This window comes from Protopterus annectens, chromosome 9.part0 (assembly GCF_019279795.1).
Source record: "Protopterus annectens isolate FY-2018-M chromosome 9.part0, PAN1.0, whole genome shotgun sequence".
In the NCBI taxonomy this organism is placed as follows: domain Eukaryota; kingdom Metazoa; phylum Chordata; order Ceratodontiformes; family Protopteridae; genus Protopterus; species Protopterus annectens.
Window position 1 is genome coordinate 1,268,858,276 of NC_056743.1, and position 15,521 is coordinate 1,268,873,796.

At 38.2% G+C, this 15,521-nt stretch overlaps 1 protein-coding gene across 1 annotated transcript in view; it reads left to right on the top strand.

The window, feature by feature from the left end:
* The first annotated feature begins 281 nt into the window (after nt 1-281).
* Nucleotides 282-15,521, top strand: part of KCNIP3 (potassium voltage-gated channel interacting protein 3) — a 1,359,129-nt gene continuing 1,343,889 nt past the window's right edge. Inside the window, exon 1 of the mRNA XM_044084193.1 lies at nt 282-855. Within this exon, the coding sequence (XP_043940128.1) occupies nt 768-855 (88 nt within the window). The 5' untranslated portion in view covers nt 282-767. The remainder of the gene's footprint in view (nt 856-15,521) is intronic.

Genomic DNA, 15,521 nt, shown 5'->3' on the forward strand with positions numbered 1-15,521 from the left:
CCCATTTGGCTTTTCTAGCTACTTGTCTTAATTATTGTGGTAGACAGTGGTCAAAGTAGTGGTGGTTTCCATAACAACCTATATGATTATGGCCCTCCATGTAGCAGCAGATAGGAAGCTGGTGTTTGATAGAATAACTTGGAAGTACAAGGGGATGGGCCAGAAAATTCACTTAAGAAGAGAAACTGAAGTCAATGAATGTGAAACTGGAGACTCAGAACTGCACACACAGCTTGCAGCTGGCTGCAGTATTACACTAATGAATGATACAAGATTGTAATAAAGGACAGATACCTAAAGTGCTTCTGTTTTATCAAAAAAGTTTGACTGGAACTAGAAGTGAGGGGCTGTAGTTTTACCCATTATCACTTGTTAGAACTCCAGGAGTGAGTGGTCCTGGGTAACAAACTAGTGAATAAAAGAATGTGTTAAAAAGCATCAAAAAATGCAAATGTTATGAAAATAATTGTGCTAAGAAGGAAGTAATACCATGGGAAAGGAGATGAACTGAGAAACTGATGTTTCTGAATTGACGCAGAATAAAAGGGATGCATAAACCGTTACCCAAAAGGAAACCTTGAACCTCTGCATCAAGGAGAAACAAAAACTAGCTGCAGGCAGTCAGCAGTGTAATTCCACTGTGAAACCATACTCAGTGGAAGTCCTACACCAACAAGGAAGGACGCTCAGTGCACACCTTGGGATAAATTATACAGACAAGTGTGAACAAGATCACTTCAGCACAAGCTAACGCAGAAGTCAGGACCATGAGTAACTACAGAAAGGGATGCAGAAACCAACTTCTAAAAGCTCTCCAGTGTTTCTTTGGCTTTATTACAGGGACTCTGGCACAAGGTAAGACATTTCTAAAACAAGGAAGCACATATGAAAGCCAGTGCTGAAAAAAGGTACAGAGACAGGCAATGCAGTTCAAATAGAAAACAATAAGTAAAACATAATACAGAGAAAAATGTCTAATAAAATAATGCTGGGGGGAATGGAAATTTGATTGAACCCATGTAAGAGAGTGAAAGAATGATGCTGAATACTGGAAGACAGGTATGACAGTACTGCAGTAGTATCTGTGACAAGATAACGTAAGTTTAAGGAATGCATGATGAGTGAAGATAGACACCTGGAGCACAGCAGCCAGTATTAATTAGAATTATTATATAAAGATAAAATAGAAAGATTGCGACTAATAGTGAATAGTAATATAATGTAAGGTTATACAGGAAGTGGGCAATAAGCTGGGGAAGGGCAATAAAACAACTAGGAATGGATACAGTAACAGTGCCGTTACTTCTAGGATGTGAGTACTCACACAGAAACAGTGCATTTGGACACTAAAAGTGAGCTCATATAATGAATATATGCATTCAGCAGGAAAACTGTAATGATGGCTGTGTACAGTAGGAATATGAGGCGGACAATAGCTGGGAATGAGTGGTGGAATTATTTAGGGATTCTGTAAAGACACTAACATGTTGCTGTCAGATGTGGTGTGGCATGAGTACTGGTTCTGTGTTATATAGAATGTGTGGTATACTGACTTATACACACTGAGATGTGCGAGACAGTGACTTCATGTGGATATTGGGGTTTCTTGATGCAATTAACTGGGATGGGGACTGCATAGAGAAATAATTGTCTGCATACTAAGACAAATGTATGGAAGTAGCTAAGTGAATGATACTGAACTTTCTATAGCAGTCATGTGGAATGTGTCCTAGATAAGTGAGGAACTGACGTAGTGTGCATGTATGGAAATTTTAGTGACATGACATGGACAGTGTAATTGTTTACGGCAGTGAATATGTGTGCATATGGGCCATCTGCACAAAGGTGCAGAAATTGAACTGTAAGACTTTGATGTGACTCCTGCTTCTGGGATTGTGTGTGGACTGACTGGGTGTGGGTATTAGGACACAAAAGGCAGAGTTATAGTGTGGATAGTGAGACAGCGTGATTAACATGCATGCTTACTGAGACAATGTGAAATAGGGATACTGAGATAAATAGAACAATGACTGGATACAGATATGTAGTGTGCACGTATGACTGGATGTAAAACTGAAACAATATGTCCAGAATTTCAAAGAACGTCCAGATGTATGTCTAATATATTCAGTCTTAACTCTTAAAATATTATTTTTTTTTGGCAAAATATTTGAGGACCGAAGTCACTAAATAATGATAGACATCTGGGTTTCGGACTTTATGTTCTCCAGAAAATTCATGCTAATGTAAAATCTGTTACTCTAGCAACTTTTTTTTAAGTTTACAAGAGCAATATTTAAAATCTGTCTCTGATTTTGGGCCTTTGTTCCTCCCTGTTATTTTTGGCTTTGTTCAGAATTCTTATACTAAGTAGCTGAGAGCTATGTGTGGTAGAGTGATAAGGCACAAATACTAGGACAGCATAGGGCATTCACTTTGAGCTCATACCAAGGGGTTTGTGGAGTGACTGGGTAGTGAGACTTGGTAATTTATATGGTTTATATGGCAGTACAGTGTAGTGGTTAGGGTGCTGGTCTGCAAAGCTAGAGACAGAGTTTGAATCTTATCATCTTCCTCTTGCACAGTGTGGAATCCTAAGCAAGCTGCTTAACTTTCTTGTGCTCTCAAGTTTCCCCGTACAAAGAAAAACTGAATGTTCATGTGTGAACACCTGATTATTAAAATACAGCGTGCTAAGATTACACTGGATACTGATACTGTGGCAGTGAAATGACTGCTGATACCTTGGTAATGTGGCTTAATGAGTGAATGTGGGTACTGTGGCTGTGTAAGAGACAGTAACTTAGTCTGGATAATAAAATCTTTATGGTGGTAACTGTGTACTGGTACTAGAATTTGGGCAGTAGTTAAATGTCACAGATAGTGAGATGCTACACACCAGTAATGTGTGTGGAAACATTTTTATCTATATACTTACTTATCTCTCAGTCAATGTGTCTATATATCTTTCTGTCTATATAGCTATCTATCTTTCTATCTCATCTGTTTATTTTGTTGATCAGCCTTACTGGGCAAATTCCATTTTCAGAGAAGACCCAATGATAAAAGCTCCAGAAACGTGGTATTAATAAAATAATAAGGACATTCATATAAAATTATATTAGAAATGTAACACAAAATACAGAAAATGTAAATAGCACACAATATCAGAGCTATAACAGCAATGAAAATGTTATTACATAAGTAGTATAGCACATAAAATAGAATATATACATGCCCTTGCTGAGCAGGACACCAACCACTGTACAACTAATGACCTGGAAAGGAAGGAAGGATGGGGGAGGGGTTATTACTGTAAGCCAGTATTTTTTGTAAAATATAGAATTTTGCATAGTATTGAATGTGGGGTGCATAATGCAGCTACTGTGGTGGTTCCTGGAACAGGATACCGGCATCAGGGCCAGACTGCATTGGTATCAAGGCTGGGAATGTTGTCTACATACTGAAAATGTGGATGAAACTGTATGTGCAGACTGCTGCAGTAGAGTTCTTTCTAGGAAAAAAAAATATAGGAAATGGGAAATATGACCATAGCTGGGGGAGGGGAGTATAGGGCAGTACCACTGAGTATCACTGGGATTATTTGGAATTATGAAGGTTTCATCTTAAGTCCTCATGAGACATATCCCTATAATCTTTTGCCTGAATTTTTGCTCAGATTGTATTTTGCTCAGGTGTCTTATTGCCCACAGTGTTAGTCTGTAGAGTAAGATTGCACTAGTAGGGCTAAGCAGCAGAACAGAAATATATGCCTTTTGCTCTTTCACAGAGTCAGTACTATTTAAGTATTAGAGAGTGGTGAATGCTTTTTAGTGGTTTCTGAAGATCTGTGTTTCTCTCATATAGGATTTAACGGTTATGTTCTTGAGTTAACACTGCCATGCGTCTTACACATTTAGCAGTTTTGTCTCAAGGAGTTATAGGGAAGCCCTGTGAATAGGTACTGATACTAAAACTATAGAACTAAATAAATGTGGACAATAGGAATGTGAAGTAGTGACTGGCACTGAGTACTTGATAAATGTAACTACTGTGAATGTATACTAGGGCTAGAGGGTGCATACATGGAGAAGGTGCTGGAACTGCATACTCTGTGAATGGAGATTAGAAACCAAGACTCAGTAGGTTTGCAGCTGTGGCTAAAGCTGAGAGTGTGAATGGAACATCAGCAGGCAGTCACTAAACATGAATCTGAGATTGTAGACACTGTCTAGGTCTGAAGACTTTGACTGTGGTAATACTGACAGGAACAGGTGCTAGGACACTGGACAGAGTAACTAAAATGTCACAGTGAAGACAATGTTAACACACATTGTGACTGGGGAGGTACTTGGAGAAAAATGATCAGGCTGTGACTAGTGAGAGGAATTTACTGTGGTAGTGGTGGGAATAGATGAGGATACTGTGCACACATGAATGAGGAAGAGTAAAACTGCTAAATGTGAAAGTGAGGTCTAGCACCACTCATGCCTTCAGATCCTTATGCAACTTTGGGGAGTATCTGTATTTTTTAGAAATAACATTACCTCATATCAACTGACCCATGACTCTTACTTGGAGCCCCTGGAGATTCAAATTGCCCTTAACAGATTCAACTGTTACTTCATTGCTAGCTATAGGCCCCCATCAGTGTCCATCAAAGATCATGGAAATTACCTTAACACTGTTGAGGCATTAAGTATCAAACCAAATACCTTCTTGCTACGGGAATTCACTTATCCAAGCATTGATTGAAATACTTGGTATCTCTAAAAATATTTATGGTCAGTGCTTCCCAGACTTTGTTAATACCAATGTACCTGAGCAAATTGTAAAATTACCTACTAGAGGCTCTAACATCCTTGACCTGGTCCTTAACAACCTAGTGCCTGCCTATGCCTCACTCCAGATCTCCTCATCCCTGGTTACATCTGAGCACAAATTGGTCATCTACTCTGTCAGGCCTAGTTGTATTATCACAACAACAAATGAAACATCTTTAGGGACTTTTCCTGAGCAAATCTATCTCAGCTTGTAGAATACATATGCAAAATTGTCAGCAATTAAGTAGACCCAAATTATAGGGCTGCGACATTCACTTCCAGCTAAACAGATCCATAATAAAGTTAGCATCCAATCACCCTAAATATAATGGTAAATTCAGGAATAAACCTCTGTGGTGGAATTCCAGTATAAATTAATTGCATAACAAAAAAAGGGAAGTAATGAAATGTTGCAAGAAATTTCCATCCCCCAGCCTCAAGACCACACTGAAATATGACAGCAAGGAACTTAAAAGCACTATTGTAAACTGTAAAGCAGAATGTGAACATATATTTGCCACAAGTACCAAAGGAAACTACAAGTCTTTCTTCAGTTGTGTCAAAAAAGTAAAGAATAGTGTGTAATAATGCACTGAACGCATCCATAATAATACTGCACACTCTGATCCCACGGATATAAAAAAATATACTAGCAGACAAATTTGGTGCTCACTTTACCCCACCTACCCTTGTGGCAGCCTCCAGTGTTCCTGAATATTAATTTTCCCCTAAAATTACCTTGGAACAAGTTGTAGAATCCCAGTAAATGTCTAAAAATAATACTTTCATTGGAGCAGGCAACCTACCAAGTTGCATTTTTATCAGTTCCAGGTATGCGTTATCTCAGTCTTTGCTTAAACTGTGCACACTGCTTATCTTGATTTACCCAAACTTTTAATACTATTTAGCATGCTGGAATTATTGAAAAATTAGACAATCTTAATATAAACTCCTGTCTCATCTGCTGGATTGCAAATTGGCTATCCAATGGACTCCAGATTGCGAAAGTGGCTGGTACATTCTTTGTATGGAAAATTGTAATGAGTGTGGGGCCACAGGATCTGTGCTATAATCAACCCCTTCTGTTTGGCATTTATTTTGCAGGAAAATAGATACTGGGTCTTTGGGGCAGAGAATGGGAAGTGGTATTAGGGCTGTAGGACAGTAACTTTGAAGGGAAACTTTGCATAGAATATAAGTTGGGATGAATAGTAGAGAAATAGGCCTGTGGGGAAAGTCCCTGGGAAAGAAAAGAAATTGTATAGAAAAGTAAGTAAGTTGAGATGGATAATGGGATAGTGGGAATATGACTGTGAATACAGGGACTCTTGGGTATAAAAGGAGGTGAATGCTACAACTGTATGACAATGACTAGGAAGGATGCCGGGACTTGGGAAAAGTCAGTAGGAAAATAGTATTCAGGAGTGAACTTCAACAACATGGCATAGAAGCCGTAACATCAAGCACACAATAGTAAAATCTTATAACAGTGCATAATGAAAGTTGCATGTGCTTACATCAAAGTAAATAAAAATACTGTTAAGCACATATCAGCTAAAATACCAAATCACCCAAAACAGTCCAACCCTCTCTGCATGCCTTGATGGGGGGTTGCTATCAAATTCTCTAACTCTGCAAGTTGCATGCCCTCGAGCTAAAGGCAAAAGCCTGTAGTGACAAAAGACACTAGTACTAATACATACATTTAGTTAGTTTTTGATATTCCCTTATCCAATTTTGGATCTTAAAGAAAGCAGAATGCATTCCTACTATGAAAATTACTTCAGAAAACATCACCACAAATAAAAAAATCATATGTACAGGTACATTCACTCAGCTTCAGCAAACCAACCACAATTTTAATGGATTTCTTCTACAAAGCCTTCTGTATGAAAACATCTATGCTAGTGAATATGATATTTATAGCCTTGACAAAATTACTCCATCTGAGGGGCTGTCAATAGAATGGATTATGGGACCACAAGGAAGTGAGCAGAATATGCTTTAGGGCTGTAAGACAGCAACTGGTGACAGGAGCAGTGAACAGGTGCAGAATACTGAGTAGAATTATGTATACTGGGGCTGAGAGGTGCATGATTAACAACAAATATTGGGGCTGGGGGAGAGACACTGATAATAGAAACTACACTGTGAGAATAGTAAGTGGAGATGAGCAACTTATACCAAGAGTCTAGTAAGAGGCAATAGATAATGAAGTTGATGGTTACTGTGGAGGAAATGGTGTGGGGACTGAAGGGGTTGTGAGCTGAGATGGGCACTGAATCTGTGAAATTATTACTGGACATGAATGGCAACTTGGGCTATGGGAATTGTGACACTGGTTACATATAGGGGCAGTCAGTGTTATGGTGAGGCTATGGAAATAGTGACACTGGTTACATATAGGGCAGTCAGTGTTATGGTGAGACTATGGGAATTGTGACACTGGTTACATATAGGGGCAGTCAGTGTTATGGTGAGGCTATAGGGATTGTGACACTGGTTACATATAGGGGCAGTCAGTGTTACGGTGAGGCTATGGGAATTGTGACACTGGTTACATATAGGGGCAGTCAGTGTTATGGTGAGGATGTTGCATTTTAAGGAGCACTGCACATAATGATATCAATAACAAATGTGATGGAACAATTACACTTGATTTGCTTTTTGATTGCTGTTAAATGAAGGTAATGACTTATAAATATGCTTGCAGTTTGTACCGTTTCATGGCCGCTTGTACCTTCACTGACATAGTGACAATGTCACTATAAGTGTAATTAACCAATAAATATACCACCAATACCAGCTGCAGAGCATTGATAGTCCAAAGGGAAACAAGTAAATATGGATAATTGCATAGGTTCTAAGAACAAATTCCTTGTTACTAAATATGCAAGCTGATTTCAAGATAATTTTTCAGGACACAAGGCATAAAACAGCACATACAATTCAAATGTAACACCCTACTCCCATTATTAGGTATATGACCAGTCAGCATTAAAGCAGTTTATAGCAGGTTAAGTAATACCCCCTGTTAGCCGTTTCTGCTCATTTTACTTTATTTGGCAAGTAGATATGCTGCTCTCAGACTAATCAAAGACATTATTTTCATGTTCTTAAATACAGACAGCAGTGTCTTTTTATGTATGAGTCACACAAGTAAGGGGGTGTGCTCCTACATTACTTTAGTAGTTTAGCACCAATTTTCAAATGACTCAGAAATGAACCCACTCCCACCAGCTTTGAATAAGCATTATTAGCCATCAATTCTTATATTTAGGTGCAATCATTTTCTAATCATTCACAGAAATGCAGAAAGAGAAAGTGTAAGAGTGTGTACGGGCATGTGTGTGTGTGTATGTGTGTCCAAATCTTTCAATTCCATCATAAAAGTGAATACAGAACATTCTGTGTGGTGTTAGGAATAAATATGGCATTCAGGTTTCAGAACTGCAGTGTTGTCTGATTATGGGTAAATGATTACTATATGCTGACAAAAGGTTTGTGCATCGTATACAGAAAATGAAGTTGTGTTTAGTAGACTTTTGTTTACTGTTCCACATGTTCCTTTTCTCTGCTTTCAACTGCTTTCACTTTTCCATAATCTTAGTATTACTTTAAAAGATCCCTTCTCATTTCTTACAAGATTGCCCTGAATGCCTCCCCTGCACCCATACCTCTCAACCACTTACAGCAAGAAATCTGGACAAAGCCATCAATAAAAGGGGGACAAAGGCTCAAAAATAGAGACAATTTTTAAGTTTTGCTCTTACAAACTTAGAAAGTTAACAGAATAGCAGGGTTTGCATTAGCATGAATTTTCTGAAGGGTATGAAGTCTGAAATTCAAATGTCTGTCATTATTTTCTACCTTCAGGCTTTAATGACTTAATTGACTTGCCACTAATTTGCCAGAAAAATCACAATTTTATGAAAAATGGAAAATATGAGGCAAAAATCTGGACATTCTGCAAAAAACTGTACAGTTGAGAGGTATGCTTGCGCCTTATAATGTGCCTGATGCTATTCTCTGTCCTTTCCTGACTTTTCCCTTACATGATCACAATATAGTGTTGTTTTTCCATAGCCTAACCCTTATAGTTTGCCTGATGCTATTCTCTGTCCTTTCCTGACTTTTCCCTTACATTATCACAATATAGTATTGTTTGTCCATAGCCTAACCCTTATAGTTTGCCTGATGCTATTCTCTGTCCTTTCCTGACTTTTCCCTTACATTATCACAATATAGTGTTGTTTTCCATAGCCTAACCTTCTGTGACTTTTAAGATGCATAATGATGTCTGCCAACATTTTGTTTTGTTAATTTACAGGAAGTATCTAAAAATCTGTAATGGCAGCTTTGAGTTTCTCCTTTGATCTCAACTTTTCTTTCTATACTGTTTGGTAAAGCAGTTTTCTGAGGCACTTTCCCATTGTAGCAGTAACAGTGGGAGAATTTTATGCTGCGGATTCATGGTGAGATCAGCAATATACAGTGTGGTGTGTTTTTCAGTTTTGTAAAAGTGATATGGCATATAACATTTTGTTGGTATTATAGCACCTAATGCACTACCTTGCAAAATTAGACGCAGCAAAATGTGTAACAATTTAGGATGAATGAAAAGACGTTAATAAAAATGCACTTGCTAACAAAAAATCTGGAGGATATGGTGGCACAGTGGTTAGGGCTGCTTAGAAAGTTTGTGGACAGGTCCTAGCCTTGAATACTGTCTGGGTAGTGTGTGCACATTCTGTCTTTGTACACATGGGTTGAAATACAAGCTGCTGATCTTGATTGTTTGAAAATATATTTTTCCTCAGTAACCCAGATTAAAAAAAAAACTTTGTCTAAGTACGATATAGCCATGCAATGGGATTACCTTACATTACACTTTCTTGAAGGAAGGAGAACATTAGACTATCTAGTCTCCCTTTCAGTGACTTTAACATTCTAGTCCCATCTATCCACTCCTTTCCCTCCCCTTTCTGTGTAAGTCCTACACCATGTATCTTGAATGACTGTTTGGATTACCTCTCCTCTGTCATTCTAGCAGCCATCCTCTTTATAGAAAGGTACTTTTGCAAGTTGACTAATTGCGCCATTCTGTAAGAAAGATGTACAGTAAGACAGCTTTATACTTCTGGTTGGTGATAAATAAGTGTATGCAGTGAAATGGTGTCATCCTTCTAGTAGTTAGGAGAGCAAATGTCTTTGTTTACTGGCTGTAACCACGTTAGTATTCCACTAAGTAAATGTACTGATGAATTTTAAGCAATATTTAGGGAAGGTAATTCAATGAAATGTATTTTCCTAGAAATTCATTGTGTATTTTAAGCAATTGTGTACTTTATCCACTCCGGTTCATAGGTGTGTGCTACGCTAACGACCACAAAGCCCTTTTTAAGCCTAGTCATGCATCCCAAATCTCTAACAAGATCTGGTACAGTAGATAAGTGTAAGCAGGGGCTTGGGAGATGAAATATTTACAAGCAGGGACCTGGGAGATGAACCATTTACAGGCTGTCAGTATCTGTTAAAAACATACATGCCAAAGTAGAGATGAATTTCCTGTTCCCCATCTAGTTGTCCAAGTTACACTTGAACTGGGTTAGGGAGGAACTCTGCTTCACATGAATGATGGGCATGTTCCAGAGAAGGGGTAGTCTTTGGGATACATTCCTGTCTCTCTAGCAGGTCCTATTTACATCACAGGCAAGGTTTAAGTATTTAAAACAAGTAATTCTGGTGCTGTTTGTTTTGCGGATCTGCAGGAGGTCCATCAGGGCGATGTCTGACAATGCCTTTATGCTAAGCGTAGATCTCCCCTTAACAGCCTGTAGCAGACAGAATACAGAGGTAGGGCCTTGAGGTGGTCAGCACAGGACGTATTACTGGGTCTATATTACCATATTGAATGGTAAAAATGTTGAAAGCTCACATGAGCGAAAACGTATGAAAACGAACTTGCTATTGTGGGGTGCTGCACCCCCACACCCCCAGCTAAATATATATTCCAACTCCAAGGTCGCACTACAGGAAGGAAAGGGCAAATATTCCAATCCTCACTGTACCTTGACCCAAAAAAAAACAAGTTTGTTTTTGTACATTTTCGCTCATGTGAACATTCAAACATTTTTACCATTTGATATGGTAATATAGACCCCATATTACTCACGCCCTGTATTCTTTTAGTGAGGAACTTTTGTGGCCATTCCAGTTACTGTTTGTGTAGTTAGTTACATACCAAAGGGGAATAGTATTTATATAATGATATTTATGATGAATACCGAATACAGTGGAATAATGACCTCCTTGGAACTAGATGCCATACCTTTGTTTATAAGTTGCACAACATAGAATGATTTCCAGCTAGCAAAGCTTATTGGCACCTTCCACATGCCCAAACCATTAGCTAGCTTGAGAAGAGCTGAAGGAAAGAGTGGACTGGGTGCCAAAACTTTCAGAATTTTCCTGCTGCTGAAGTACACTCATTTCGTGGTCTTTTGAGGATTGACAATCAGCTGCTTCTTGATTGCTAGGCAGAAAAGTTCCCTTTGCAGTAAAAAAAAACCTTCTGCATCTCATTTTATAACAGAAAGTTAATTTCTTTGTGTTAAAGTATTACTTTTAAGCTAGGAAGCATTTTCTATAGTCTGTTACATGACATTTAGTCACATTTTAGTACTTGTAATGAAACAAGTTGTTAAAACAGTTAAAACTGTTTTTTTAGTGCCTAAATGTTCTGTTAAATTACTTTAGAGGCTGTTTAAAGTGCATTTCACTGTGTTTTTGGTTTCACAAAGTACTGCTGCCAGGCTTCTCTGGTATTCAGGCATTTTTTGGCTACTTCCTTCTTCTAACCACAAAAAGAAAAAAAAAATTCCAAGCAATCTTTGGCCCTTCACTGATCTTCTAGTTTTCCCCAAGTACAAATGCATGACTCTTGCTTTGGCCACTTCTGGCTCCTCAGACTATTCATCTATTTCCTCGGCTCCCTCTGGCGTACTCCCTACAGCTACCATAGACTGGGAGTTGGACACATCCTGTGTGGCTACTGGTGTGTCCTTAGCAAGCAAGGGAGAACCAGTCTTTTTTTTAAACAAGAAACATCTTTATTAAATGATCAGTTATGACATAGGCAAACATACATTTATATAAATTAAAACAAACTATAATAGCACAATCCCAAATGCAAGCATTCTACATCACAAACCACATTGACATAATTCTAGTTGCAAACATTATGCATTACTTATAATGTACCCAATCACTGTCGGTCAGACATTACATAGCTCATTCAAATCCTGCCTTCTTTTAAACCTCATTCCTCCCCTGTATGTATTGTTCCCACAACTCCCATTTGTTGGTATGTAATTTGCTCCTACCCTTTTCCAAATATCCTAATTCCATTTGTTTTATCTGTGTTATTATATTCACTACTTCTAGCACAGCTAGTCTAGACTTTAATTTCCATTTTCTAGTAATTGCTTTTTTGGCAGCCACCATAATTAGACACAGCAAGGCCTCACTATGTTAGGGCAATTACAATTCTGTATCATAGCTCAGAAAAATAATTTCCCTAGTTTCACAGAAAATATGTTCTTAATTATCCATTTCTTTCCCATTACACCTCAAACATTTGCTTTCTACCTGAGGAAAACTTCTCTGGAATCTACATGGGTTATAAAAAAATCTGTCTAAACAAGGGAGAACCAGTCTTGTTAATCTTGGAAGAAGTAGCAGTAAACACTTCTGTGCCTAGCTAGACTGGGATGCTTGTCCCTAGGGAGCTTTTGCCTATTAAACGTATGTCTGCTTCTTCAATAATTCCTATCAAAAAGAAGAAAAAAGGTAGACATTTATCTTTGCCTGTCTCATTTACTTTGGGCAGGAGTGATCTGTTGGGCTTAGTTTAGGGCGTAGTTCAAGCTCTTGACCCTACCAGTTCTGGTAAGAAAAAAAGGCATTTCTTTGCTGTCTGGGGATGTTTAGGACATTGAACAAGAAAATGATTGTGATGAGACAAAGTGTGTTTTTTCTTCTTAGGGTTCTTATTCTGAGGAGTATATGTCTTCTGATAGTCATTTGGAAGGATTTTATTTTTCTGAAACCATATCCAGAATGAATAATGACTCAGTTGTTTCAGTGATTTGCTACTATCAATAAAGAAATATTATAACAAGTGGATTTTTCAGAACCTACTCCAGTCCGTTCTGTTCTTCCAGCATTGTAGAGTGTATGTATTATAACCTGTAACTTGCCTGATAGCCAGCCTGCTGCCCCAAAGAATGCAAACATATTGTATGAAGTTCCTTGATCTTAAAAGTGTTATTTTCTATCCCCAGATCTGATCCAGAAGTGATTTATTTGGTAAATCCTGTTACTGCTAATCCCTCTCTTCTGATAAGGATGTAAAAGCCTTTGAAAGAGTTGGGGAAAAGTTATTCTTTAACACTTATTTTTAGAATTAATTGTGCTTACATGTTAAAGTTTATACTTGCTTCCTTTGAGAGTATGAGAAGCATTATAACTTATTTTCCCTCTTCTAAGGACACTCATATTTATGTAATCTATTACTTCTGTTTCAAATGACTAAACACGTCTTGAAATGTGCTTATGTTTCAGCTGATGCCGCTTCTAGAGCTGCTGCTACTGGAACTGTCAGGACAAGGTTTGCTTGGTTGTGTACACAAAACCTTCCTGAAGATGTTAAAGCTGAAAATTTAAATTCTGCCTTAGACAGAGATGTTGTTTTTGGGCCATCTGCTGAAGAAGTTCTTAAAAGTTTGATAAGAGAGGTGGAAGTTGATTGAGGGAATTTCTCAGATTTTTCAGACTCCCTTCTGCAATTTTGTCAAGCGTTTTATGGCTACTTCTGCAACATTTTACACGAAGCAAAAGAAGCAGACACACTAACCTTCTGGTAAGCAGACTTTTAAAAAGCAATAGCAAGGGGGCTACAAAAAGAAGGAAGGAGCCCGCCCCAGAAACAAGGACATTCTAACAGGTCTGAATGACTATCTCCAGTAGACTCTGCCCCCCTTTCCCACCCAGGCAAGCTTCTAATTTTTCCTCAAAATCAGGCCCTTCATTTCTCTATTTGGCAGTAGATAGTCTCAGACAAATGGGGTCAGAGAGTGATTCATCAGAGACACATATGGCAATGGGAATCTCTTCTTCCTTATCAGGGATACCTCCTCATCCATCAGATCAAACTCCTTTTTCCCTCATGTCATTTAGCATCTGTTAACCTAGGGGGTCATTGAAGCTGTCACTCCTTCTCGGAGAGGAGAAGATTTTTATTCACTAATGTTTCCAGTACCAAAGAAAGAACCCTTATGTAAACCAGTCCTATTTTTTTTCTTTCTAAACAAGTTTGTGAAAGTTCCAAAGTTCAGAATGTTTTACCTTCATAACCTGTTACCTGTCATTCTCCCATTAAGATTTTAGTGACCCCAGATTTAAAAGATATAGCACTAGATTTCAGATTTTTTTAACATTTTTTTGTGTCTGAATCACTCTTGCAGTTCTCTGAATTACCCTTTGGGCTATTCACTGCTCCCAGGGTATTCACAATGTCTAGCTCCATTGAATGTATACCGTAGACTGCAAGATGGTCACATTTTTCTCATTTAGATGACTTGCTTATCTTTTTAGAGTTTTTTTCAAAGTGTCAGGTATCTTCACTTGGGTGAGAGTAACAGAGAATGGATTTTTCAGGATAACATCCAAAAGTGTTTTATGACTTCTTCTTAGAGGATTGTTTTCCTGAAGTGTCTCCTAGATACCTCAGTCCAAAGAGCTCTTCTTCCACAGGAAAAAGTAGATCTATAGCTAGATATAATCCTGGGTTTTTCCACTCAAACCAAGGCTTCACCAAGGGAATTTCCCAGGATACTAGGATTCATGGCATTCATGATTCTCATTATTCCTGTAGTCAGGCTCTACCTGAGAAAAATGACTGCTACCTGTCAGTAGACATTTCAGACTCCTCTTTTAAGGTTTGTGAAAATGGAACTTATTTGGTGTCTATACCATTTTCATCTCAATCTAGGTCTTCCGTTTTCCTTCCCAGCTCCAGCACAGGGTGTAACTTCAGATTCCTCAAACTTTGCTTGGGGACCAATGCTAGTCGGTATAAATATGCAAAGTCTTTTAAACAAAAAAGAAAAAGCCAGGACATTAAAGTGTAAAACAGATGTTTACAGTAATAAATGTTATCATCTCTCTCAATCACCTATGGGTCCTGGACCATTACAAGTGATCACAAACAAAACCACAGCAATGTGGTACATAAACAAACAGGAAATCATATCTTAACCTCTGTGCAGATCAGCCATGGTAGCCTGGGATATAGCTTTTCAATGCAATATCATGGTACAGGCATCTTGCATCCCTTCACAGCAAAATTTTGCATCAGACTAGCTGAGCAGGACCAGTACAGACCTTCATAATTGGTAGCAGAATGAAGAGATCTTCCTGGAACTGATCCAGCTGTGGCAAAAGTACAGTTGTGCAAGTACACTTATCATAAACATAGATGTTTGAATAATCACTGCCTTAGCCATATGGGTTATGTCCGGCTGCAAAGGATATACAGTGGATATAAAAAGTGTACACACCCCTGTTAAAATGTCAGTTTTTTGTGATATAAAAATGAGACCACAGTAAATCATTTCAAAACTTTTCCCACCTTTA